This window comes from Dromiciops gliroides, chromosome 4 (genome assembly GCF_019393635.1).
Source record: "Dromiciops gliroides isolate mDroGli1 chromosome 4, mDroGli1.pri, whole genome shotgun sequence".
Lineage (NCBI taxonomy): Eukaryota > Metazoa > Chordata > Mammalia > Microbiotheria > Microbiotheriidae > Dromiciops > Dromiciops gliroides.
The window spans coordinates 132,070,763-132,083,375 of NC_057864.1; the positions used below are offsets into that span (position 1 = coordinate 132,070,763).

Genomic DNA, 12,613 nt, shown 5'->3' on the forward strand with positions numbered 1-12,613 from the left:
GTCTGGCCTTTGCACCTTCATAGTATGCAAATTCCTTTGATGATGTTCAGGGCTGTGCTAGTAAATGTTTAACAACTGGTTCCCCCCCCCCAAAAAAAAGTATGAGTGATATACTTTTAAGTTTAAACTCCATTACTGACCTTTTTCTCCATCTTTTTAACAAAATTTAAAAAAATCAAGCCCTGATTTGAAGCATTTCCCAATTTCTAAGGTGTGAATATTCATGGTGAAAAGGTAACCATTAGATCTCATGAGCCAGTTCTAGCTAACTACAGCACACCACTAATAACATCACTGACGAGTGATTTTCTTGAGGCCCTCCACTATTTAGTTGCCCTTCTTTGGAGAATCTCTGGCTTGTCATTGCCTTGATATTCCACATGTAGTCTGTCTAGGGCAGAGTATATCAAAATTACCACTTCCCTTTTCCTAGATATGGTTTTCTCTTAATGCAATCTAAGAGCATTCTAACTTAAAAAAAATTTATAATACATTCTTGTTTTAGACTTGGACTTGTAGCCCACTAAAACTTCCAGGTCCTTCTCACATGAAAGACTGCTAAGCCACACGTACCTCATAATAAAGTTCTGAAATTGATTTTGTGAAACCATCTGTGACTTTATATTTCTCCCTATTAAATCCTCTTTTTCAACCAAGGTTGGATTGCCACTTGTTGAGCATGTTGGAGTTGGGATTCGGTTATTGATGGGAGTAGATGGTCTCTGAAATTCTTCTCAGTTTTGAAAGTCTCTGATTCTTAAATCTGACACAGTATTCAAGCTTGTCAGGAGTCTGCCTCTGTTATCCACTTGTGTTTGCTATCTATTCACCTCTAGATTTCGGATATCCGATATTTACTAAGCATGTTATCTGTGCCTTGATCCAACTTTGATAGGTGGATGCATTTTTTTTATTTCATAAATATGCTCGCTTCCTCCAATGGGGTGCAGAACATTTTTCTTCCAAACCTTTCCATACTGTGCGACTCTTAGCTATGTTGTCTCTATCCTGCATAGTGGGTTCATCTAACATGCTGGTAACCTTCCTCTGAGTCTCTTGACATTGCCCGAATACCAGTGGAATAGAAAGCTGTCCATTGATTATCCCTCACTCTCAATAAATGACTGGTCCATTTATCTTCCTGGTCACATATTTATCTTATAACATTATTTATGCAGCTTCTTTCTTCTACTCACTTCTTTACTGGTAATGTGTTGCAGCTTATTCATGTTCACCATATATCTCTCCATTTCCCTTTTGGGCACCTAAAATTTTGTTTCCTCGGATAATTTGTTTTACAGCCAAATAGTAGTAATATAATTTTTTAAAAAATTTAATACACTGAGAAAAGAAATGTTCAGTAGCACAGGGCCACACACAGAATCCTTGGGTGCTCCTCTAGAGACCTTTTCCCAAGAGGTCATCAAATCATTAATAAATCATTGTGGGGTTCTGTCATTCTGGCAGAAGTGAATCCATCCTCAAAAAAAAAAAAAAAGAAGTGAATCCATCAAATTATTTGCCAGCCCACATGCCTCCACCTTTTCCACAAGAATAGAATAAGAGATGTTGACAAATGCTTTGCTAACATTTAAGTAAGTATATCACTAGGCTTGCTCTGATCTACAAGTTTCTTAATCTTCTGATTTAAAAAAAGAGGAAATTAAATTCGCTTGAATGACCTGGTCTTGATGAAGACAAGCTAGGGTTTGTTTTTTTTCTTTTGGTTAGTTGGTTGCCATTTGGGGGAGGGTATTCCTTAAGCATTATTTTAATAATACCTTTTAGAATGTGGTGGTGGTGTTATTCTTGAGTCATTTCAGTAATGCCTCACTCTCTGTGACCCCATTTGGGTTTGTTTGTTTGTTTTTTGGCAAAGATACTAGAAGGGTTTGTATTTCCTTCTGTAGCTAATTTTACAGATGAGGAAACTGAGGCAAGCAAGGTTAAGTGACTTGCCCAGGGTCACACAGCTAGTAAAGTATCTGAGGTCAGATTTGAACTCAGGTCCTTCTGACTCTAGGGCCAGCACTTTATCTACTGTGCCACCTACCTGCCAATTGATTTAGAATTTTACTAGGAATATAAGAACAGCTCACTAGCCTACAGTTTGCAGATTCCATTCTTCCCTCTTTTGAACATTGGAACATTTGCTCTTCTCCAAACTAAATGATATATTTTGTCTGGGCCTGGCAATGTGAAAACATCAAGGCGAGCTATGTTTTCTTATCTTCCTACTTGGTTCAACACTGTTTTCTATCTTTCTTGGGTCATTTCTAGTATAAAGGTAATCTTACTCAGCAGAGAAAACAGAAGCAAAACAAGTTGAACAGATCTACTTTCTCTCTGTCACCTGTTATCATCTATCTATCCCCACCCCTCATTTAGTCCATCTGTCATCACTAGCTATCATTCTATATCTCTCCTCTCTTTCATGGCTAACCTCCTTAGGAAGGACTTTTTTTCCTTCTTTCTTACTCCCTTCTTAACTCTCTTCAGTCAGACTTCCAATCTCATCATTCAACTGAAATTGCTCTTTCCAAAATTACCAATGATCTTAATAATAATCTTAATTGGGCGGCTAGGTGGCGCAGTGGATAAGCACCCGCCCTGGATTCAGGAGTACCTGAGTTCAAATCCGGCCTCAGACACTTGACACTTACTAGCTGTGTGGCCCTGGGCAAGTCACTTAACCCCCATTGCCCTTAAAAAATAATAATAATTAATAATAATAATCTTAATTAATAACCTTAATTGCTAAATCTGTTAATAAAATCTCATCCTTCTTGACCTCTCCGAAGGTTTTGCTACTGTCAGTCAACTTCTCCTTGATACTTTCTTTCCTCTGGGTCTTTGTGACACTGAGCTGTCTTGCATCTCCTCCTACCTGTGTGACTGATCCTCTCTCTTATGCTGGATCTTCATCCAAGTCATTTTCATGCCCACTAATTATCTGGGATGGGACCAATGGTTTCCTGATGCTTCTTCACTGACACAGCTTCCTCCCCCTCTTCCCAACCTGATAGGTCACAGTTTCCTAGTCTAAGGGCATATAAAAGGTCCCAGACACATGCAGTTGGGTCATCTCAGACTTGGTGGATGCCTGATATTATGTGAGTCACCATGTTTTACTGACTAGGCAGTCTCCAGATGCTTAAGGTGAGACTGCATCCAGAGAAGTTAAATGCCACTATATCCTTGCTGCATTAGGGTGGAGTTAACCTCCTTTTATTAAATGTTCAGTGTCTTGTGAGTGCCTTATTCCATCTCAAAATCAAATTTGAATTCAGAGGGTGTTGGGTTATAGTCACATCTTCAACACTATCCACCACCACCACCACCACCCCCCCCCGTCCTGGTACACTCCCCCTCTTCTTTTCTCCCTCTATATTATTTCGATTAGTAATCTCATTAAGGCAGCTAGGTGGTATAGGAGATAGATTGCTGGGTCTGGAGTTAGGAAGACTCCTTTTCCTGAGTTCATATCTGGCTTCAGACACTTACTAGCTGTGTGACCCTGGCCAAGTCACTTACCCCTCTTTGTCTCAGTTTCCTCATCTGTAAAATGAGCTGGAGAAGGAAATGGCAAATGACTTCCATATCCTTGCCAAGAAAACCACAAATAGAGTCATGAAGAGTTGGGCATGACTGAAAAAACGACTGGACAACAACAAATATCTACCTAGAGCTCTCTCCCTTTTTCTCTCTGCCACTTGATTTCCCTGGCTTCTTTCAATTCTCACCTAAAGTTAAGAGAGAGGAAAATCAAGGATGACTCTAAGCTTGTAAACTTGGGTCACTAGGTGCCTTGCACATAGTAGGTGCTTAAGAAATCACCTAAAATATAATTGCATTATTATTTTTTTTGCTAGGCAGAGAGGGTTAAGTGACTTGCCCAGGGTCACACAGCTAGTCAGTGTCATGTGTCTGAGGCCAGATTTGAACTCAGGTCCTCCTGAATCCAGAGTTGGAGCTTTATCCACTGTACTAACTAGCTGCCCCCTACTTTCTTAATTATTCAGTATTGCTGCCCTCAGACATCTTTTACCTATACAGTTCATTTTAAATAAAACATGCCTTTCCAAAGACAAATTTGAGTCAAGGGTCTTATCCCATGAAGTCTCAGGATTAATCAGGAAATTAAATTTTCCTCCATGTTACAATCTATAGTTCATTTTGATTGTTTCCTATGTTGTATGGTGTGTGTGTGTGTGTGTGTGTGTGTGTGTGTGTGTGTGTGTGTAAAGCAATGGGTTTTCTTTCCAGTGCTATATTGGAATTTTTCTCCTCGAGAGTCTGTGCTAGATTCTTCCTGCCTCATAACTATACTCACTGGTATCTGGCTCTTCAGGTATAGAGAGTCAATTCCCCCCCTCTGCTTCCCTTTTTACTTTAGAGGCATTTTGATTACCTTGGCTAGACTTCTTAGGAGTGAGTGCCAAAATGTAACCCAACATGGTAGTGGTCCTTCTTTTCTCTTACAGATCATTTCCCAGGTTGCTGTTACTTTTTTCTTCAATTCTCTTTCTTTTGTGGCTAGTATGATTTTGTTTGAATGGTAACTTTTGAAGACAGTTCAACACTAATTCATTTGATCTTTATATATATATATATATATATATATATATATATATATATATATATATATATATATATATATATGTATGTGTGTGTATGAAATGGGTATTTTCCACCACTTTGAAAACAAAGTTATGCTCCCATGTCCCTAGGCCCCAGGTACTTTAAGCAACATCTTCTTTATTAAATTTAAGGTTTGTTAACAGTTTAGTCCTACATGAGAGTAAGCTTTGATGTATTTGAAAAAGAAATGCTGAGGATAAGAACCTGGCAAATCTATGCATTTTCTCCTCAGGTGCCATAAAAAAGACAGCCTTATTTTACCCTTGTAGATGAAATTGTATATTTTTAAAGGCAGAGAATTTAAACACTGATGTCTGTTCATCCCCTCTAAGAAGCGACTATTAAAGCACCTCTTACAATTAGTGCTTTGTGCTGCAGCAGAAGGGATAAAGCAGTAACCATATACATTTAAAAGAATACAAGGATAAGTAAGATGTAGTCCAAAGAGAGATCATCATTCCCAGTGCCTAGCACATAGGTGCCTAATAAATGTTGTTGACTGATTGAATCTAATGGTCATGTGTTTACAGATAAACATAACATAAAACAGAGTAGTATAAGAGCATAAGGGTAATAAAAAGACCTATTCCCATTTTATAGATAGGGAAACTGAGGCTCCTAGAGCTTAAGTACTTGTGGTGAAGAGATTGATGGACCTGAAGTCAGGAGAGACAAACCTAAATGTAAATTTCACCACATTGTCTTGCCTCTCAAAGACACTCTCAGTAATATTATAGATAATCAATCCAATTAATTATTAAATTACTTTGTTGTTCAGTCATTTTAGTCATGTCTGACCCTTTGAGACCCCATTTGGGGTTTTCTTGGCAAAGATACTGAAAGGGTTTGCCATTTCCTTCTCCAGCTCATTTTACAAATGAGAAAACTGAGGCAAACAGGGTTAAGTGACTTGCCCAGGGTCACATAGCTAGGAAGTCTCTGAGGATAGATTTGAACTCAGGAAGATGAGTTTTTCCTGACTTTAGGCCTAATACTCTAGCCACTGCACCACCTAGCTACATTACATTAAATGTATTACTAGTATCAACAACAACAACAATAATTAACTTGACAAGCTATAGAACACCACCACTATTTTTTTCCTTTCTTCTTCCAAATTCTTACCACTTTCCTTCTACCATTAAGCATTGTGGATTTATACTTAGGTAGATACTTTGTTGATAAATAGTGCTACCTGGCTATCCCTTCTAGCTAATCTGTATAGACTTCTAGGCAGAGGAAATTACATGAGCCAGAGATGCAGAGATGCAGAGGTGGGGAAAGTGGAGGTAGGTATATTGACAGTGAACTGGTTTGGCTAGAGTGTAAAGTTCATGTAAGGCAGTAGATAAGTAGGTGGTGCATTGAATAGAGTGCTGGGAACGGAGTCAGGAAGACTCTTCTTTCTGAGTTCAAATCTGGTCTCAAATACATACTAGCCGTGTGATCTTGGGCAAGTCACTTAACCTTGTTTTTCTTAGTTTCCTCGTTTGTAAAATGAACTGGAGAAGGAAATGGCAAACCACTCTAGTGTCTTTGCCGAGAAAACCCCAAATGGGGTCACGAAGAGTTGGACACAACTGAAAAATGACTTAACAACAAATGGAAAAGTAGCTTGGAGCCTGATTGTGGATACATTTCATTTCTATAGAACATTTCAGTGTACTAAGCACTTTTTCTCACAACTCTGTGATGAAGGCAGTATAAATATCCATTTTATAGTTGAGGAGACAGACAAGGATTTTTTTTTTTTTTTGCAGGGCAATGGGGGTTAAGTGACTTGCCCAGGGTCACACAGCTAGTAAGTGTCAAATGTCTGAGGCTGGACTTGAACTCAGGTCCTCCTGAATCCAGGGCCAGTGCTTTATCCACTGCGCCACCTAGCCACCCCGACAGACAAGGATTTTAAGTGTCTTGCTGACTGATGAACACACAACTAGCAAATGGTAGATTTGAATCTGGATTTAAACTTGGTTCTTTTGACTTCTGACCAGTGCTCTTAACACCATGCCATTCTCACTCTCAGGCTGATGATTTTGGACTCATCTGAAGATGGTGTATTGAAGGCTTATGCAAAGGGGAATGGCCTGATCAAAGCATTGCTTTAGGAAAATTAGATTTATAATGGTCTATAGGATGCTTTGGAAAGGTTAGACACTTGCATTCACCAGAATAATTTTTTTTCTCTCCCATTCATAGCAAATTTGGAGTTTGGAATTCATTTGGAATTCTCTAACAGGACCCTCTGGTGGTATCCCTTTAAATTCTGCCCGAAATAGACTTAACTGGGCCCACCCCCACCCTCATCCTATTCCTGTAACCTTGTTCTCTTGCTCAGCAGGTTGCAAGCATTCATTTTTAAATGTTTGAAAGATAATCAATTATAAGCCTTTGGGCTAAATCCTTAATGAAAAAAGGTCTTTGAGAATAGTAATAACCTCAAAGGTCTTTTTGTCAGGTGAAAATTAGTTCACTAATGCCTCTTATCCATTTAAGAAATGTATTGATAGCTTTTGTTTTTATATCACATTCATTTCTGAATAAAATACAACTAGCGGGGCAACTAGGTGGCGCAGTGGATAGAGCACCAGCCCTGGAGTCAGGAGTACCTGAGTTCAAATCTGGCCTCAGACACTTAACACTTACTAGCTGTGTGACCCTGGGCAAGTCACTTAACCCCAATTGCCTCACCAGAAAAAAAAATACAACTAGCATTTATATCATGCTTTAAAGCTTTACAAAATCTTCTTATTTATTAACTCTTTTGATCCTCACAACAACTCTATGAGGGCCTTAGGGGCTCTTGTTACCCCTATTTTACAACAGGGGAAACTGAGGATGAAAGGCCACACAACCAGTGTTTGAGGCAGGATTTGAACTGAGTGCAATACTTTAGCCATTCTGCCCCCAACCTGTCTCTGAATAAACACCTTCTCCATCCCCAATAAATCATTCCTTCTGTATAACAAAGAATAAAAATAAAAAAGGGGGAAAATTCAATAAAATCAATCAAGATGTCAAATGAGTCAGTATATGTAATTTGTCATTCCCTTAAGCCCCCAACTTTGCATAGAAGGAAGGGGTTATATTTCTTTAGGTCCAAGCTCATTAAAATCATACACCAGGGGACAGCTAGGTGGCGCAGTAGATAAAGCACTGGCCCTGGATTCAGGAGGACCTGAGTTCAAATCTGACCTCAGACATTTGAAACTTACTAGCTGTGTGACCCTGGGCAAGTCACTTAACCCTCATTGCCCTGAAAAAGATATCACACAATATTCAGCTTTGATTTTTTTTTGGTTCTTTCCATTTACATTGTTGTATTTATTATGGATATTACTTTCCTAGTTCTTCTTATTTCATTCTGCATTAGTTCATGTAGGTCTTCCCCTGCTTCTCTGAATTCTTCACATTCATCATTGTTATAATAAAGTAATATTTTATTAAAGTTATGTAGCACAATCTGTCTAGCCATTTCCCAAATGATGTCTGCCATCTATTTTCATTGTTGTTGGTAATAATACACCTGGTTAAAGTATCATTTCTGGCTTCCTACCTAACTTATTTCTCTTTTTTCTTTCCCCATCTTCCCCTATCTTGTAATGTGACTCCTGGATCAGGATGCTGACATGCTAGCAGGAGAGGAACAAGCTTGGAAGGAAGTTCAAGGTTCCTTGGGAAAAGTTGAAGATCTCCAGTCACAAGAAAGTATCCTTTCACTAAGAGGTCAGAATGAATCTTTAGGTCTGTTTCCACTTCGATTTTACTCTTTTTTTATCTGTGGTTGGTTACCTTATGACTGACTATTATGCAACCTTATCTCCACTGTATTGTGAAGAGATGCTGCAAATACATTCTTTTGAGGATGGATGGATGGATGGATGGATGGATGGATGGATGGGTGGATGGATGGATGGATGAATTGATTGATCGCTTAATTGATTGATAGAGAGAACATCTATTAAGCACTTAATATGTGCCAGATATTGTGCTAAGTACTGGGAAGACAAACATAAGTCCAAAACAAAAAAGACAGTTCCTACCCTCGATGCTAATAGAGGAAGATAGCACATAATGGGGAGCTGGAAAGGGAGAGGAGACCTGTAGGGAGACAAGATGGGGAAGTTCAGAGAGTCAGAAGTGGAACTGGGAAAGAAGTGAACAGAGATGGCCTGGGTACTGGTGATACTGGGCAGAAACTCGTCAGTTGGAGGAGGGGGCCACCAGAGCAGAGGCATTTCCAGTGTGAGAACGCTGCTCACAGTGTTATATATATGCTCAAAGTGATATATAAATGCAGAACTAGAAATGTCACTCTGGAGATGAGAACTAATATGATGTTATAATGTACAAAGTCATCCCTTCCTGATTACTTGGAATGCATCTGATACATGAATAGCCATGTCAATTATAACAGCAACCTTCTAAGAAAATTCAGTGTTAAATTATCAAAGATAATTGTTTCCAATGACCTATACACAGAAGGATCAAGTCTTAAACATATGTGCCATATAAAGACAATAATATTACAAGTTCTGTGTTTCCAGGATTACTTATTTTATTGACGGCATGGTAACTCCTTGCTCCCCATCTTATCTTCTATGACCCATAACCCCTGAAGCTTACTAGATGAGTCTTATATTTAGCAGAGGAGCCTCAGAAAAGCTGACTTCCACCTGGTGATTGCTAGTAAGTATTAGAGATTGAGATTGAAACTTAGGGCTTCCTCACTTCAGACCCTGCACCCTGGCTACCACTCCATGCTGGTTCCATATCACCCGGTCATTGTCTTCTAAAAAGTCTGTCCTTGCAGGGGATCAGTCCTTTACCTCAGAGGCAAAGGTAGATTTACACGTAAGTTAGGCACCCATAATTCAGTGGCCTTTACCAACCTGCCATACTGCTTGAAATTCTCAACACAAAGACAGCTTCTTTGGGATAAGGCACTGTGCTTTCAAAAGGCACCTATTAAAAAGAAAATGTGCTACAGAGATATGATAATAATATATAAATCATGCAAAAGCATGAAATAATTCATTAGGTAAGCCAGCTGTCACTTTGGGGAGAAAAGTCCTAAGGAAATAGAATATCATATAGGTAAATGATTGGGGAAGAGAGAGAAGAAAAAGGTCTACAGGAAGATTGCTCAAAACCTCATCTATGGGATTTTGGTGTTCTGCACGATATAAAGAGGTGTGCCGTGATACAATGCAAGTGCTAGCAGTCGTTCCCCTCTGAAATATGAAATTAAGGGATGAAATATTGTGAGTTTTTCTCATATGAAAGCGGGCAGCCAGCAAGCTTTTTAAGTATTTATTCCATGCCTTAATTTTATAAGAGTTGCCCCCCCAAAATTATCCAATCTATTTTTTTTTTTGCGGGGCAATGGGGGTTAAATGACTTGCCCAGGGTCACACAGCTAATAAGTGTCAAGTGTCTGAGGTCACATTTGAACTCAGGTACTTCTGAATCCAGGGCTGGTGCTTTATCCACTGCGCCACCTAGTGGCCCCTATCCAATCTATCTTAATCCCAGAAGTACACCTGGGGTATGCTAGAACCGGTTCATAGGTACTTATAAGAACTGATAGTTAAATTTTCAGCATGAGCATTTATAAACTAGAAACTGAGAAATACTACAAATCTGGGCTTGATTTATTGTTTTGTTGATTGTCTAGACATAAGAAAGTGATGGGGAAAATGTTGTATATATATTTATATATATATATATAAATATATACATTTATATACACACATACATACATACATATACACTCACACACACACATACACATATATATGGACCTGGAATCACAATAACAACTAATAAATATTAGGCAGAGTATGAACAGTAGTGTGCTGGTAAATATTTAACAACAGGCTCTGTGACAGAAAATGTTTAAACAATATACTATTAAATTTCATCTGCATTATTAACATGACCAAAATAGTTTCACTCACATAGCGATTAGCCTCATTCAGGTACTCATCACTTCTTGCACAGGCTATTTCAATAGCTTTTTCATTGTGTCCCTGCCTCAAGTCTGTCCCCATTCCAATCTACTCCATTACAAAAGTGATCTTCCTAAAGCATAGGTCTTATCATGCTCCCCCACCACCACCCAGATATACTCCAGAGACACCCATTACCTCCAGGTTCAAATAAAAAATCCTCTGCCATTTCCAGTTCTTCACAACCTGGTGGGTCCTTCCTACCTCCCTGGTCTTCTTTCCTTTTCCCCCTCTCCATACTGTACTGTCCACCTGCAGGTGAGATAACACATGTAAGGTGCTTTGTAAACCTTAAAGTGATATATAAATGCTATATGTTGTCATTATTGTTGCTATTTGAGTAAACATTTAATAAATGCTGGTTGACTGATGGGTGCTGTCCAACAAGGAGGGATCTGGACTGGGTTGGAGTAGGTAGGGAGATGGCCACAGGGGAAGGAGACCTTGGACTCCAAAGAGCGGCGTTAACGTTTGGCACCTGTGTAAGGGAATGAAAGATAAACTCAGTCTTGCGAATGATTTTACCTAGGCCTGGCCCTGCTCACAGCGGTAATAAAAGACATAAAATCATGATTGTGTGCTATATGTCAGTGATAAATTTGCTAGCCCTGGGCCGGGGGCAAGCACCTCCATTCAAGGCTGATGTATTTGCTCCTCCAGTCTGGCCCTTTTGAAAACATAGATAACAATCACTGATGCTCCTGTGGCCATTCTCCTTGGAGAAAATTAGAGAACTTTACAACCAGGGCCTCATTAATCCTGTCCCTCTGCCTCTGAGATGGGTGGGGAACAGGTAATGGAAGGTAACTTTTTAAAGATGGAGGGAAAACTGAAGCTTAGGGAGGTTAGTCTTAAAATGGGAATGTTCCTATTTGATGTCAGTACAGCCTTGGGGCACTGATACTTTACAATCAAACCCCTAAAAATGGGCTGTGATATAACGAATCTCCCTGTAACACATGTGTATGTGGGAGGGATGGGGGTAGGAGAGCCCATGAACACCTGTTATAACAGAACAGTCTATTGAGAGGCTTGCTTTCCTGTAGCCTTTTGTCACTCTCCATAAAGACCCATAGGCACTATTTATAGGATTACCTTTCTGAAAATACAGTATATAAATATATATATATATATATGTGTATATACATACATACATATATGTGTGTGTACACACACACACATATACACATGTGTGTGTGTATTTCATATGGCTTGATTTACCTGCTCACTTAAACTTAACTTGAATGAAGCCTGTTTTCATAGATTCCCTAGATTTGGGTGTCATGGTAACCAGTGAAATTTGTCAGTGTGGACTTCTCCATCAAGATAGAGTTCCCCCAAATCTTCTGTTTCCTTTATCCCTAATTTTAACAGATTGGATAAAGTAGATGTTTGAAAGTGAACTCAGTATGCAAAGATTCCCAGACTCCTTCATTTCTTAAAATGTCTGCCTTCCTTCAAAGTTCAGGTCCAGTGTAACCTTCTATATACTTTCCCTCCTGCCTCTACCTCGCCCCCCCTCCCCCAGTTGTTAGACCCATCCCACTTCCTCCTCTATTGCTTTATATGTCTATACTTACTTATCCATTTACAAGTTCCTTTCCTCAGTAGAATGTAAGCTTCTTGAAGGTAAGTATTGTTTTTGTCTTTACATTTCCAGTACCTAGCACAATGCCTAGAACCTTGTAGGCACTTAATAAAATACTTATTGGATGGATGGATGGATGGATGGATTCAAAGAGGAGTGTGATAAAAGGATGACTCTGGCCTACAAGTTGTGTCATAAAAATATATTGTTATGGGGGCTGCTATGTGGCACTATGGATAGAGCACCGGTCCTGGATTCAGGAGGGCCTGAGTTCAAATCCTGCCTCAGACACTTGACACTTACTAGCTGTGTGACCCTGGGCAAGTCACTTAACCCTCATTGCCCCAGAAAAAAAACAATATATAGTTATATT

At 39.2% G+C, this 12,613-nt stretch overlaps 1 protein-coding gene across 3 annotated transcripts in view; it reads left to right on the top strand.

The window, feature by feature from the left end:
- The window catches only part of SMYD3 (SET and MYND domain containing 3), a 1,026,564-nt gene that overhangs the window by 855,405 nt on the left and 158,546 nt on the right, over positions 1-12,613 (top strand). For all 3 annotated transcript variants that reach the window (XM_044004559.1, XM_044004560.1, XM_044004561.1), the window contains one exon: positions 8,262-8,349. In XM_044004559.1, coding sequence (XP_043860494.1) covers positions 8,262-8,349 — 88 coding nt within the window. The remainder of the gene's footprint in view (positions 1-8,261; positions 8,350-12,613) is intronic.